The sequence below is a fragment of the Euleptes europaea genome, chromosome 13 (assembly GCF_029931775.1).
Source record: "Euleptes europaea isolate rEulEur1 chromosome 13, rEulEur1.hap1, whole genome shotgun sequence".
NCBI classification, from domain to species: domain Eukaryota; kingdom Metazoa; phylum Chordata; class Lepidosauria; order Squamata; family Sphaerodactylidae; genus Euleptes; species Euleptes europaea.
This window is the reverse complement of record NC_079324.1, coordinates 35,348,521-35,364,478: the sequence shown is the minus strand read 5'-3', so window position 1 is coordinate 35,364,478 and position 15,958 is coordinate 35,348,521. Positions and strand designations below refer to the sequence as shown.

The 15,958-nt window shown below is 42.1% G+C and overlaps 1 protein-coding gene across 1 annotated transcript in view; it reads left to right on the top strand.

Moving 5' to 3' along the window:
• LOC130486610 (transmembrane 9 superfamily member 2-like) overlaps positions 1 to 15,958 on the top strand; it is a 35,917-nt gene that overhangs the window by 13,280 nt on the left and 6,679 nt on the right. The window contains exons 10-15 of the mRNA XM_056859932.1: positions 1,620 to 1,739; positions 3,465 to 3,522; positions 6,014 to 6,173; positions 7,127 to 7,278; positions 8,937 to 9,048; positions 10,995 to 11,166. Of these exons, the coding sequence (XP_056715910.1) occupies positions 1,620 to 1,739; positions 3,465 to 3,522; positions 6,014 to 6,173; positions 7,127 to 7,278; positions 8,937 to 9,048; positions 10,995 to 11,166 (774 nt within the window). The remainder of the gene's footprint in view (positions 1 to 1,619; positions 1,740 to 3,464; positions 3,523 to 6,013; positions 6,174 to 7,126; positions 7,279 to 8,936; positions 9,049 to 10,994; positions 11,167 to 15,958) is intronic.

The following is a 15,958-nucleotide window of genomic DNA, read 5'->3' as shown; positions in this document are numbered from 1 at the left end:
TGTTACTAGCTCAAGGTCATCCAGCTGGCTTCATGTGTAGGAGTGGGGAAACAAATCCAGTTCACCAGATTAGCGTCCGCCACTCATATGGTTGAGTGGGGAATCAAACCCGGTTCTCCAGATCAGAGTCCACTGCTCCAAACCACCGCTCTTAACCACTACACCACGCTGGTATCGGTATTCTTTTTCTTTCTTCTAAAAATGAATTACTAACTTTAGGGGCCAACTGTTTAGGTTCCTTCTCCCCTAGCAGTGTATGTGGGCACAGGCTCTTTCTATTTATTTGCTGTTTTTTTCTTAAAAGAAATGTGGCAGCTGGGACTGAAGACTCAATGGGCACCAGCAGCACGTGGGCATCATCTGGTGTGGGTTGGCGGCAACAGCAAGTGCAAAATTCAGGAAGGAGGGGGATCATTTAGCCCCAAGCAGGCTTCCCCCCCCCCCACAGCTCTAGAGAACAGAACTGAACAGCATCAAGAGTAGGTGGGAGCTTGTGTGTTTCCAAAGCATCGCTTTTCAAACTGTGTCCTTGAAAACCAAGGATTCCTTGGATATTTGTCAAGGTTTCCTTGATGAGAAGATCAGTGTTGGCTGACCAGCTTCCTTGAAAGACTGGCTTATCAGGGTCATCTGCAGTAAGCAGCTGCAGGGAAGTGTGTGGCTGTGTTCTGGGTCACACACTCAGTTGAGACAGGGCAGCCATGAGATACAACAGGCCTGGCCATGCATGAACCCTGGAACTCCCTGCAGTGGATGGGCTTCCTTGGCAAGTGTGAAAATGCTTTTCTGGATGTATATCTGAATTCATGTTCACACATGAACACACATGAAGCTGCCTCATACTGAATCAGACTCTTGGTTCATTAGAGTCAGTATTGTCTACTCAGACCGGCAGTGGGTCTCCAGAGTCTCAGGCAGGGGTCTTTCCCATCACCTAACTTCCTAGTCCCTTTAACTGGAGATGCCGGGGATTGAACCTGGGACCTTCTGCATGCCAAGCAGATGCTCTACCACTGAGCCACGGCCCCTCCCTGTGTTATTATGGCTGTTGTGTGTGTGTGTTTATATAATGCTGGTCACTTACACAGGGGTTTTTTGTCCTGGCTTGGGTGCTATTTGGAAGCAGATTTCCCCCCACTTCCCCACAGCATCATGGTGTTCCACAATGAAAGGGGCTAGAGAGTTTCTTAAAAAATGAAAGCTGGGAATTCAGAAAACCTGATCAACAGATTGGCATATTGTTATACCTTTATAATTTTATAACTATCACATTTTTAAAAAGCTATTTGGGGGAGGGGGGAAATGACGACCTCAGCTAAGGCAGGGATAATGCAGGGAAGCTGGCCACAAAGACATCATTGTGTCTGCCACAGCAGCATTCGGGAAACCCTACAAGCCCATCCCTGTGTGGAGAACACCACTGTCAAATGTGTGTAGTGCAAGGAGCTTCCTGGTCTGAGAAATTTACATGCTGCAGTTTGGTACAGGAGAAATTGACAAAGGGAGGGGGGGGAGGCAAGGTGAAGTGTGGACAGGTATGAACTGAAAAAATATATATAACAATGTGTTGGCAAATGTAGTCTTCCAAACCATGCTGTACTTTGTTTTCACGGTTTTAGTCTTTGCCTGCCTTGGATGTCTTTCGCCAGCCAACAGAGGGGCCTTGATGACCTGTGCGGTTGTGCTCTGGGTCTTGCTGGGGACGCCTGCAGGTTACGTTTCTGCTCGCATGTACAAAAGTAAGTGCAACCCCACGTAATAGAAGGCATCCTTCTTCTGGTTGGAACTGCAAGGGTCATATTGATGTGGAGAGCCACATGTGGAGTGTTGAAAATGCAGAAGGATATGTTCTCATAGTCTTGGGTCCAGGCCTGTTAGTCTGAGAAGATGCTAGATTTCTTCATTATGGAAGATCAAACACACAGATATAAGGGCCAATGTTAGTTGCTATAAATAAAAGATGGATGACTTTATTGCGAGGTGTTCATTCAGCGAATAGGAAATAAACAGTAGTTGTTCCTTATGCATATCAATCCCACAATTTCACAATTGCATCAGTCAGTTTTCCAGGTTACACGGTGATTTGTTTTGTGGATTGTAAAATGTGTAATGGCTGTCTTTGGAACCATAGATCATAACAAACATGTTTCCCCGTAACATCCTTGCAACAGTTTTTTGTGCAGACCTAGCGACTCCCAGCTTGAAATTTCTAAGTTCTAAATTTCTGTCAAGTAGCTACTTATCATTGACCTGAAATCTGTTGCAGATTTATCAAACTGAAGTCATGTCATCAGCAGGTCAATTTCACTTTGTAACAAGCTACATCACACAACCTTTATTGGCATAAACATCAAGAAAACAATTACAAAAACGTCAGGAGTCAAGAGAAAATCTCCTCCTAGTAGCATAGTAGAGAAATTTCACTACCGATTCAATGATATTCCTGGTAACAGGACTAGCGGATATTAAGCACAGATCTGGGGTAGTGGTTCAAATCCCTACTCAGCACTCATTGTGTTTCTTAGTCCTCTTCTGCTTTATAGAATGCGAAGGGTTTGCCAGGGTTATAATGTGGGCAGGAAAGATAAGAGGCTGTGATACAGAGATGTGATGTCCATAACAGTGTCTTTGCTCCCCCCCCTTTTCTGCATTGCAGTGCTTAATTTCCTCCATGACCCTTTCGAAATTGCTTTGAAACTTGAAACTATTCGCTGAATGTGGGTTGCAGAGACAGCCTAAATACATTTGTTGGATTATGGTAAATGACTGTGAACAGGGTATTGGCCCTACTTGAATTTTGGCTGAAGAATGTGATTTGTGTCCGTTTGCTGGGGTTTAATTCTATTTCAGATTCTCTTAAATAGATTAGGTTCAGAGTCTAACGAGACGTTACAAACTGCATGAGTTCAGCACAGGGGTTTGCAGCTCTACTGTATCTGCTATTCCTGGTGGTAGCTCATGAGTGAATGTGCAGCAGGGCCCAATTTGCATCAGGACTGCTGCGCAGGAAAAGGATAAAGTTTTGCCTTCTCCCCTGTGCTATTTTTGGTGTCTGAAACCGCCCAGGGGCCACGGGTGGGAGCATTTTTTCTCTCTGTGGGGAACCAGCACATACAAGCACTTGGTGCACATGTTGGCTCCCAATGGAGCAAATAACACCAAACACAGAAATTCCTCCTTCTCCTGCACAGTGGTCCTGATCTGAACCAAATCCTGCTGTGCATTTACTGATGAGGAACTAGCAGCGACAGTATAGTTGCAGTGTAGTTTTGACCCTGGTGGTCCCTTCCAACTCTATGATTCTAGGTCCTCATGGTGAACTTGTGTAGTTCATAATATCTGGTTAGGCTCACAGACTGGCTTGTTGTTATTCTTATGCTAGTTTGCAGTAATGTTATCAAGACTATCTTTAATCTTCTGCTTATTATACATGTGTGTTGAATATTCTTTTCCTTATTCCTCAGCATTCAGAGGTGAAAAATGGAAGACGAATGTGTTGCTGACTGCTCTCCTGTGCCCTGGGTCAGTATTCTCTTCTCCCTCTCCCTCTTAATGTCTGCTGCAGCAATTTTCCATGTTGTTGTCCTTGAAATTTGTCTAATATGCCCATATGCCTGTATTACTTACTTACAACATACAACCAGTATTGTAGGGATGGTTTCATCCAGTTATGCATGCACACATCCTATTTATATATGGGTGCACATAGCTGTGAACTGTAGTGCCACGTATGTGACTACATTTACTGCTGCTCTTTTACATTAGTTTTAAAATTCTGACCTTTGGGAAGTCTTACATAGTCATTCTTTATGACTTGGGGTGCATCTAGCAGAGAATTCCTCGTAATCCCTAGATTCAAGTCCAGTAGTACCTTAGTAACAACTGTATATCCAGGAGCACCTGCATAATCTCTTTTGAAATGAATGGGAGCAGCATGAACATGACTGTGCAAGTGTTCTTCATGGTTTGTTCAGTTTGGCTTTAGGCCCCATTTCAGTAGTTGACTGCAGTAGTTCACTCCCCCGTGTGGAGAAGTCTGCACAGGACTATTCCTATAGGAATATGCTGTCATTTTTCATTTGTCCTTTCCTCCCCCACCTTTAGACTAGCACAAGTTGCTGAAACTCAGTGGAGGAGCAGGTCTTCCCAAAACAGAGGGCATAGTTTCTTATTTTATTCTTCTTGCCAAAAGGGAAGGGATAAGTGACCAAAGCAACAGCTGTAAAGGCTGCAGAGAACAGGGGTCAGCAGTTGACTTGTGGCTTGCATAAAACTTGAACATGGTTGTTTTCTTTAACCATAGCTAAACGTTGCACCTGAATAACTTAAATGTAGTCAGGCATTTGCTGCAAATCAGAGCATTACACCATGGTATGGTTTGCAAACAACAGCTTGTATTTGCTGTGATCAAGCATTAAATCTGCTGTGAGCAAGCTGTGGATAAAGCAGTTTTTTGCAGTTGTTCCAGTGTGTCTGCACTGGCACAGTGTCTTGTTTAAACTGGGCCTTCATGCAAAACAGCTGCATGTCATCTGCCTCTAACTCGTGGCACAAGTAGCTGTTCTGCTCAGATAATATCTCGCTTTAAATAACATTCTGTGCAAGTGAAAAGTAACAATAGTAAGTTCTTTAGCATTGCCAACATCATGTCTAAAACTGGACCTTCGATAAACTTTGTATGTATGTGTTGGGGGGGGGTAGCCTCCAATTTAGTGTTCTTCCCCCCCTCTTTCCCCCTCTCAAATTGTTAAGCCCCAACCAGAGGTTCTCTGTGTTTCCTGTTGCCATCTAGATACTATCTTGGTAGAGCACAAAAAGCCATGCTGATAGCTTCAATTCCAGTGTATAAATTCCACTTCATAGAAGTGCAATGATTGCCCAGGGAAAGGGGGTGGGGAGACAGCACAAAATAAGAACAGATGTCTTGATTATGCTATGCTAGTTCAGCACATTTGCATAATGCCATAAACTGCCCAAGGCAATTACGTACTGCGGATTGATTTTGAGAATCTGAAGATGGGTAGTTTCCTCCCCCCCTTTTCTCTTTTTGGAGGAGTAACCGATTTGATTTCTTTCTTGGACAGAGCTTTAAAATCAAAGTGCCTTTCATTCACAATTATTATAGTTTACAGAGTGTCCATTTTGGCATTCCCAAAATATTTTTTTGGCTAAGATCTTGGGTAGGGTATCTTTCTAAGGCTTTAATAGAATTGGAGGTCTGTTTTCTTTTGGTCCGGTATTGCATAGGATGGAGCTGCTTCTGACAGCATTGTAAATTTATTTATTATCGTTCTTATATCCCGCTCTCTCTGGCAAAAAATTTGGCTCTTAAGAATACTTACATAATGAGTCCCAGTCTGCTGAGTGTGGCATTGCCATCCAATGAACAGAAGGAGTGTCAGCTGCATGGAGTTGGTTTCAGAAGGGGTCAGTGTTTTCAGTTGCCAGGCGATGTTCTGTTGCAGTGAAATTATTGCTTCTTTACAATCAATGGGGTGTGCACAGATGACGCTTGGGGGAAATGTGCATCTTCCTGTGGTGGGCCTTTATGTGTGCATATTGATTTGGAGGCAGCTTTTAAAACACTGGCAATCTAGTCCATGGATTTCCTGGAAAAATCAGTACCCTGAGACTCTGCTGGTTTTATCCTTGCTTCTTGTATTAGACCCAGCCCATGGGAGCCCTGTGTTCATAGAACTGAAAATTTTCGTATAGTTTGTGGCTTCGTAGCTTAATACCTTTGACACTGGATGATTTTAACATCTCAGTAAGCGTATGTCTACATTTTCTACTTATGCTGGTGCCATTCTGCAAAGGCAGAAGTATAAAACATTTGTACCTTCAAAGTTAGTCTGTGATCACCCAGCATTGATACCACTCCAGAATCTTGCAGAATAATAAGCAGGTTGCACAAGACTGAGTTGTCTCACAGTAGAAGTACAGGTCTGTGTGGTGTAATGGCTAAACCTACTCTGAAATAGTTTCATGTTTTGTTTTTTATTTCTCCTCCTAGAGTTGTTTTTGCTGACTTCTTCATCATGAATCTTATCCTTTGGGTAAAAGGGTCTTCAGCTGCTATCCCTTTTGGCACACTGGTTGCTATCCTGGCCATGTGGTTTGGAATATCTGTCCCCTTAACTTTTGTTGGTGCATACTTCGGATTCAAGGAGAAGGTAGGTTGGAAATACAATTATATATTTGTTTTTCCTTTTCTAAATGCAAAACACACTTGCTCCTGGAGCTATATCAACCGGGCTTGCTGCAGCCTGTAATGAAGTAGCTGGCACACCATAAGAACCATCTAAGGAATGGGTTAAAAACTTCCATCAACTTTATACCTCTTGCCTGCCCTGACCTCTGGCAGTGCTGTGGAGCAGTTTAGGCTCTTTAATTGTGCTTTGTGCGGTGGGAGGAGGTTTGCATTACACTGCTTTAATATTGTAAGCTATGTTGGATGCCAATGTTGGTATAAGAGTGGGAGATAACTGTTCCTAATTCATGAAAATGCATTAACACTGCAGACATAATACAGGTTGAGTATCCCTTATCCAAAATGCTTGGGGCCAAGAAGTGTTTCGGATTTCGGATCATTTCAGATTTTGGAATACTTGCATATATATAATGAGATATCTTGGGGATGCCACCCAAGTCTAAACACAACATTCATTTATGTTTTATATACACCTTATACACATGGCCTGAAGGTAATTTTATACAATATCTTTAATAATTTTGTGCATGAAACAAAGTGTGTGTGCATTGAACCATCAGAAAGCAAAGGTGTCACTATCTCAGCCACCCACCATACAGTAGAGAATAAGTGCAGAAAAGATATACTTCAGCTGAAGAGGCTTTTTTCTCTTGGGGATGCTGTTGTTTGCTTGCATTTTGACTGCGACCTGTCACATGAGGTCAGGTGGCATCATGTTGGCGCTCAAAAAATTCCCGATTTTGGATCATTTCAGATTTTTGGATAAAGGATATTCCACCTGAATTCCCAAACATGGAAATAATATATTTTTGCATACTGGAAGTTATTGCTTCTTTCCATGTCCCCCTACCCCAGTTCCTTATCTTATTGCTTTGTTGATATTTGTCCTGTTGATTTGTCAATGTCTCTCCATAGCCAATTGAGCACCCAGTGCGTACAAACCAGATTCCTCGACAAATCCCAGAGCAATCCTTTTTCACGAAACCTCTTCCGGGTATCATCATGGGTGGCATCTTGCCCTTCGGATGTATCTTTATTCAGCTCTTTTTCATTCTGAACAGCATTTGGTGAGTGAGAAACTTTTATGCTCTGAATCGTTAATACCCAAACGATGTCCCAGGAAGCACTTGATCAGAAATGTCTGCCTGTTGTATTCTGCATGATTCAATTGCCTTGGGCTTTACTCTGTTCCATGAGTTTCTGCTGGGATTGGATAATTCCTTTTTTACGTACCTATCTGCATTTTTGCATCAAAAGCTTGACACATGCAGCTGCTTCATACAGAGTCAAACAGTTTGTCCCTCTACCTCAATTTGTTTACTGGCAGCAGATCTCCAGCACTTCAGGCAGAGAAAAGTCTCTGTTACTGGAGAGGCCATTGATTATACCTGGGACATTTTAGATGCACAGCATGTGCTGTGCCATTAAGTCAGAGATCCTCCCCTTAGCTATCTTATCAGACCATCTAGCCCAGGATAGTTTGCTCTGACTGGCAGTGGTTTTCCAGGGTCTCTGGCAGTGAAATGTCTTTCGCAACACCTGCTACTTGCTATCTAGGGAAATGCCAGGGACTGAATCTGTGACTCCTTGCATGCGCCTTCACTACCACCGAATTGGGGAAACACTTTTCCTTTCGGATAGTAGACCTAGGACATAGCATCAAGATGGCAATGTCCAGTACGGGGCTACAGTTTAAATAACACTTTGCTAAGTGCTTGCTGTCCTTCATTCATATTCACTCAATAATCCTTTCAACAAAGCTGGCCAGAATTCTTCTCCTCCACATTATGATGTGGGATGGTGCTAGGGTTGCCAGGCCTGAACTTTTTGGGGTGGGGTGGGGGGGTTTAATTTTTTAATTTTTAATTTACTTTATTTAGAGTCTACCTTTCTTACTTGAACTTAAGCCACATTGTATGAAAAAGTGCTTTCCTTTTTCAGTGCTAGATCTCATGCCTGTCCAACTTCATTGGATGCCCCTGAGTTATAATATGTTAAAAGGAGAAAAAGTTCTGTCTCTGTCTATATTATACATACTCATAAACATTTTTTTCTAAACTGAAAAGCCCCAAAGTGCTTCATGAACAAGGTGAACTTGAAACAGAGAGCTTCCTAGTTCATGGTCTGTTTCCTTAACTACTATGCTAGTTCTACAAAAAAATATTATTTGATTGCAGCTGGTGTGTGTTGCAGCAGAGCAGGAGAATTAATCAAAGGTCTGTTGCAAAGATTGACTTGACATACACATGGGTTGAAGGACAATGGAGGATAAACCAGGCTAGCAAGAATGAGGATCAAAGTTTGTGGGTTTGCAGAATTGCACCCTATTTGTTATGGCACTAAATACATCATGAATTATGAGATGCGGTCAGATGGTAGGCCAGAACTTGCTGCCTTCATATCCCTCCTCAAAACTCACCTTTCCATGAGACTGAAGTATGTGTAACAGGACTAAACACATATTCTTCTCATTGTTTTTGCCTCCTTCTCAGTCCCCTTGCTTCATTTAGTTCCTCATGTTGAATTTTAGGTGCAGGGACCTATCTTCTCAAACTCCATAAAGCAGCCTGCATGGGGACAGTGTCATAGAAATAAAATGATAGCAATTCTTGTTGTACTACCACCCATAATCCTCTTTTAAATCTTCACAGTGATGACTCTGGATACTTGGGTGGGGTGGGAGAGACTGAAACGCGTATTGACAGTGTGTGTTGTCTCATTCCAGGTCCCACCAAATGTACTACATGTTTGGATTCTTGTTCTTGGTGTTTATCATTCTTCTGATCACATGTTCAGAGGCAACAGTCTTGCTGTGCTATTTTCATCTATGCGCTGAGGTAAACAGATGTCTCCTTTCACTGCCAAGGCCAATGTGGTGCTGGATGGATTGGCCAGCTGGTGGCTTCAAAAAAGCTGAGCCACATCTGCAAGTTACTGGTCCTCCAGCACTGAGCCGTATTGGAAAGATTTGTGGCACCACTGCTTCCAGCTGTGCAGAAGTTCACTCCTTTGATAGAAAAGCGGGTGATGCTAAGCTTGAAAAGGCATGACGGTCCTTCCTATGTAATAAGCAGCTTGGTTGTGGCCAGCTGTTGGGTGTGTGTGGGGGGGGAAGGGAGCACTTCTGCATGCTGGCAGAAGACCAAGATGCTAAAGGGGGAAGAGAAGCTGAGATTTTTCTATTTGCCATTGCCAGTGAAACAGACTGCTGCTGTTTCAGAGCCAAATCAACCTTTCTTTGTACCATCAAGGTGCAATTGTATCTGCATACCAGCTGGAGCATTAAAAAGACAAAAAGTGTAGGGTGGGCTCCTGGCCGCGTTTGCCATCTTTGTCTCTGAGCTTCAGAGCTGGATGCCATAATGAAAATGGTTTATTGTTGAGGGCTATGTGAGTCTCTTGACTGACTGCTCTGCTGAGATACAGAATATTTGTGTGGGTTTTGGTGTCCTGAGAATCTTTGCTATTCCTTAAGGAAAGAAAGTGTGGGGCTGATTAGGGGTTGTATAGCTAGAAGTTAATTGTATAGCTAGGAGTTAATAGCTATTTAGTGTCCTGAACCCCTGACCAGTCCACCCTTTTCTTTCCTTAACGACTAGCAGAGATTCTTAGGACACGGAATTCTACACATTCATACGCGTTGCTTATCATCACCCAGGGCTAGCTAGACATAAGCCATCCGGGGCCCCTCTAAGAGTCCTGTTTTATTTTCCTTGCCCAGTCCCTGGTCTTGACTACTTTGGAGGGAGTAGAACGAACATGCTTCTTTTAGTTGTCAGTGCCTATGGGTCTAAAATCACACAAAAGAGTCAGGATTCCATTCCCTCTAGCGTGCTTCCCGTCAGGATATGGGAGATTACCCCAGAACCCCTGTGATGTTTCTTGGAAGGAGCAATGCAATTCTCTTCCACTCTACTTTCTCCACTGCTGTCAGACACTTCTCTCATTGAGAAACTGGTAACTGATCCAGCATTTTTGGTTGGATGTGGACCACTCTGCTAGACTGTGACCTCAGCAGGTGGCCGACCATGCTAATCCTTGATTCTGAGTGTTTACTACCCCTGCAGTACTTAACAAAATGCACATCCCTTAATGTCCACATCTCCAATAGACGGATTGGAAGAATCTGTGTAGGAAGAGAATTAATGCCGTATGTCTTGTAGAAATTAAACTATGTTCCTATATTAGTTTCATATTGCCCACATCATATGTAACAAAAAAATTTTTTTACATTTTGGAAGTAGAATAGTATTTTTAGAAGAATGCACAATTTGGTGCATCCAAATGTCATTTTTCACAAACAGACTTTCAGCAAACCCCCATGCCAGTGCTTTCAAAACACTATCCTCTCACATGCTTCCTTTTACCAGAGTTTCTACTGCATTCCAATATTATCTTCTGTTTTTATTAAATCCTCTTTATGAAAATCAGCTACATTGAATGAAGGTGTCAAAGACCCCATCACATCCCATACAACTATACACTAAGGTTAAGAACACATTTTTTTAATTTTCTAGTAAATGCAGGTTCCAGATTTTAAGCTTTTGTTATCCACCCAAGCTGTAGGACAACAGCTCCTTAGGTCAAGTGGCAATTGTTTGCCCGTGGGAATTAAAATGAGAAATGGCAGTCTTACTAAAGTTGTTTTCCAGTAGGCTAGGGTAATTAGCAGAGGTATGTGTGATGAAGGACTAAATAGGTCCTTTGTGCATATAAAGCTTTTGCAGTTAACTGACTAAAAGATAATTTTGCCTCTTAAATATTCTCTTGGTTTTCCTTCCAGGATTATCACTGGTGGTGGAGATCATTCTTAACCAGCAGCTTCACAGCCGTCTATCTCTTCATCTATGCAGTTCATTATTTCTTCTCAAAACTTCAGATCACAGGAACTGCCAGCACTATTTTATATTTTGGATATACCATGATCATGGTTCTGATTTTCTTCCTTTTCACTGGTGAGTCCCAAGTAGTTGAGCAAACAAGGTTGGGATCCTTAGTTTTATATGACGATATTAAGGGCCCTTTTGCTAATTCAAACCTCTGGTCCATGCCGTTCAGTAATCTGACTGACATTCCTAGGCAAGGATGTTTCCCAGGCCTCTTACCCTGAAGCCTTTTGACGGGCGATGGTAGGGGTTAAATCTCGGTCTTTCTGCATATCTACATTTAACTATGGGTCCTTCAATATTTTTAGCAGTGCAGTCAAAGTCTCCCCTCAGTATGGCAGAATCTGAGGTTAGAATATGTGACCCAATTAAAACACAAGAGCTTGCTCAGTGTTTTCCAGAGGAATCTGTTTGCATATTCAGATGCCAGTAGTCAAGTGACGAACATATTTATGTGGTAAAAGGTAAAGGTAGTCCCCTGTGCAAGCACCGGGTCATTACTGATCCATGGGGTGATGTCACATCCCAACGTTTACTAGGCTGACTATGTTTATGGGGTGGTTTGCCAGTGCCTTCCCCAGTCATCTACACTTTACCCCCAGCAAGCTGGGTACTAATTGATTGATTGATTGATTGATTGATTTAAATAATATTTCTATAAATATTATTTGTGGACCAGCCCTATTAAGTGGTGCGTGTGTTGTTTTTATTTATGTACACACACACATTTTTGCACTAATGGTTTCATAGTTGTCTTTGAGTTGCACAAATATTTTCTTCCTTGTCTTCAAACAAACGGAAGCAAAAAACAAGAAGGATTTAATCCCACATTTTAAAGAAAGCAAATATGGGACTTGGCATGTTTCCAGTAAAACCCCCATTTTTAAGTTCCAACTCTGCAGGCGAGCTCCAGCTGTCCCCTTTAATTTACCACAAATAAATGCCAGTGTTTAAAAAACTTTTAATTTTGAACTAAAACAGTATGCTAATGCTTGTCTGGGTTTTAGCTAAGGTTAACTGCCATTCTACCAAATTCAGTTTGACTTGCATGATGGAAATTGCTAGAATAAGAAATATCCTTTTCATATATTAAATGATAATTGAAATTGTCATAACAGCTGCTGAAAGGGATTAAAATCTTCAGATATGTCTGCCCTGGTCTCTTTGATATGAAGGGCACTGGGGCCTAAATGTGCTTTGGTGAAGTTTATGCCTGTATGTTCTCACAACAGGGCTTGGCTCTGACATCATGTTCTGATCCTCCAAACCAGTATCTGTAGGATCACATGAGCACATGAAGCTGCCTTATACTGAATCAGACCCTTGGTCAATCAGAGTCAGTACTGTCTACTCAGACCGGCACCTACTTGCCTAGTCCCTTTAACTGGAGATGCCAGGGATTGAAACTGGGACCTTCTGCATGACAAGCAGATGCTCTACTACTGAGCTATGGCCCTTTGCAAGTTAGTTTTTCCTCATTAACTGTTCAGTGATCCCAGTTTTGTAGTCCCCATGCATGCCCCCATACCTTAGGAGATAGACTGTTGAAATTAGGCTGGCCAGAGATGGGCTTTGGAAGCACCGCCTCTTTGTTGCAAGTGCAGCAGTTTTCTGGACTGATGGCAGAGCCACACATGATGTGTCGGCCTGTGATTCTTCTTGGGGACTTAGTTACGCAAAATGCAGCTGCTGCAGCTGTCAGTAGAAGGGGGAGGCTGATGCTAAGGAGAGGGCTTTCTTAACCCCTTTCTCTTCAGCATGTTTCTTGCCAAAAGCATCCCGCCAGACTCTCTTAATACTCTGTTGTGGGAAACAGAACAGAGGCAGAAGTAGTTTGGGGGTTGTTCATTGTTAGCAGGAGAACAGGGATGAAGAGAACGGAAATGAATGAAGTCCTTCTCTACCAGCACCAGAGTGCCTAATAAGAATCTCACATAGCGTGTTCTTTTGCCTTGATGTGTTTCCTCTGTGGGATGACAGTATATGGGGGCAGGTCATGTGGTGGCCCCCCTCCGCTTCCCTCAGTTACTGATTGGGGCTTTCAGGGCCACCCCAGTAGCCCATGGGAGCAATGCAGGGATTGGCCAGGTTGGTCTATGGTTGCAATTACCTTTTTTTTTTGCCTGGGCCTGGCAATTTACGGTATGAATTTCAAAGTAATGATATGGTAAGTGAATGAGTACATTTGAGCAGGGGTGAGTTTGTTATTACCTCTTGCCTTATTGCTCTTGGACAGAAGAGAAAATGCTGCATTTAGTCAAAGCACAGGGCAATCCTGCATCCTCTATTTGGGATCATCATTTTCACTTGTGAGTTAATGCTGTTTTCAGCATTGAGTTTTGATTTTCTGGATAAACTGTGTTTAGAATTCCACACTCTGAAACAGCCACCCCGTGTGTTGATTGAAAGCAATATGATACAGAGAGATGCTGAATATGAAAAAAATAATATAACTAGGCTAGAGAATGCTTTCTGTTTTGCTTTCTTGCAATGATCCCATGCTTAGAATTCTCATTTCTCCATTAAATGAATGTGTGAGGAGCTCAGTGGATTGTGGCCCAGTCATCTTTCAAGTATCTTGGCTTTGGTTGTTTTAGTGGTCCAAGGTTGTAGCTGTGTAGTTTTTAAGAATATAAAAATGCAGCTGGTGAAACCAGCATTTTCCACGCTAACATGGGATAGCATACACAGATCCAAAATTGTTGCCGATTTTGTGTATCTCTAACTACAGAACATTTAGAGGAGCTGGTAAACAAAAGATCAAAGGGAAGATGGTGAAATGTTAGTCTGGGCATAATAAAACTGGCCTGATTTCTGATGAATTAGCCATAAATCAGCTCTTGGAAAAAGAAAGCAACTTCAAGCACCCAGCAACATCTTGCCTGCCAGTTTTGTGGCAGGTAAAAGGTGCTGCAGAAGTGATGAGGAAAACCCCGCAACAAATCAGGCTATAGCTACAGAGTATAGAAAATAACCACCACAGAGTGGCTGGTAGTACTCTGACTTTCATTACTGTACTGAGGGCTGCTTATTTGGGAAAGAGTAGGTCTTAACAAAGCTGTGTCTCTTTTGGGAAACATGCTCAAGGTTTCCCAGTGCATTGCTGGGCCACCTTGGGACTTGTCTGAAAGCACTGAACTACACAAACAGCACTATCATGCTTTATGTCAGTACTGGTCTGTAATGTTGCAGATGCCCTGACCTGGATGGCCCAGCCTAGCCCGGTCTCGTTAGATCTCTGAAGCTAAGTAAGGTCAGCCCTGGTTAGTATTTGGATGGGAAACCACTGAGGAATACCAGGGTTGCTATGCAGAAGAAGGCAATGGCAAACCTCCTCTGTTAGTCTCTTGCCTTGAAAACCCCATAAGGGGTCGCCATAAGTCAGCTGCGACTTGATGGCACTTTATACACACACATTGCTGCAGATGGTAGGTTGGATGTTTGGGTATTCCTCTGTAATTAAACAGGAACCCTCCTTGCATGAGAATACTTGTGTGCACACACACAGTGTTAACATGTAGGGGAGAAGGAAGGCTGCTGACCGTGTAGTTCATTCAGCTCTAAGCCTTTTAAAATATATATTTTATGTGCAAGTCCCACTGCTTTATAGGAGTTCCCAGTAGTTTCCCATCCAGTTACTTATTGGGTCCCTACTGGCTTTGTTTCGGCAGTGCTATTCATAGGCTATTCTTTTGGCTGTAAACTTTGGCAGTCATTTTGTGGAGGAGATCCGTAGGTATTTGCTTGTTCTACATTTGGATAGCCAGTACCTGGTATGTCTGGATATTTTCTGTATTGTGCCCTTTGCATTCTGCAGGTGGGATGTAGATAGAGCATTGAGAACTTGGGGCTAAAGCACTGGTTAGTAAAATATTGCAGTTACTGCTGTAAGAGAGGGCATTTGGGGTTATAGACTATTTCAGACATTTGTACTACGGTGATACATATCCTGCAGTAAAGGGGAGTAGGAATTGGACAAGATTGCCATGGAGGTAATCAGCTATTAAACGTATGCTGGTTTTCTAGTTAGCAAAGATTTCCTTGTGTCAATATGGGATCAGCCAATTCCTTTTGTTAAGCCTACTCCCTAAAAAGCATTCATATTTACATTGCCGATTGTTTCATGCACTAAGATTCGTTCTTAAATAATGTGCCATGAAAAGCTAGATCTTCAGCCAATCACAGAAGGGAGCTGAGTGCTCAAATGAGCTAAAATTCAGCATTTTTTTGCTCTTCCTCCTGAAACAGAAAGAATTTTTTAAAAACCTCCCATATTTGTCCATCTATTGATCCACCAATTTCAGTATCCTACCTGATATAATCCCAGCTTTGTGTATAGTATTAGAAGCTATCTTGCATTTGTAATGTGACCTGGAGGTAGCTTCCCCTACACTGGCTGTGGTAGTGATCAAAGGAATAGTTCCTTGATAAAAAGAGTAAACTTTTCTCACTTTGCGTCTGCCAAATTGTGCAGAGCAGCCTTTTCATAGGTTTTGTAACTTTTAAGAGAAGAACCTTGATTTACAATTTAACATCTGGATGAAATTTGAACAGTTAATAAAAAAAATTAACGAAGTAGCAAAGAATAACACCATACTATTTCCATCATGACACATTAAAAATACATAGGTTAAAAGACTGTTTATAGCCAGTTAAGATCTGCGATTTGACATATAAAAGGTTAAATTCCTGGACAGGTCCATAAAACGTGTAATAAATCTTCCTGTCTTGAAGTATATCTCCAGAAAATATTAGAATATGTTGAATAAATGTGTACTAATCTGCATTATTATATGAGCTAAAGAGCATGGTTGAGTTAGAGATAGTTATCAGCAAAAAAAAACCTTAATAGTTTTCATCA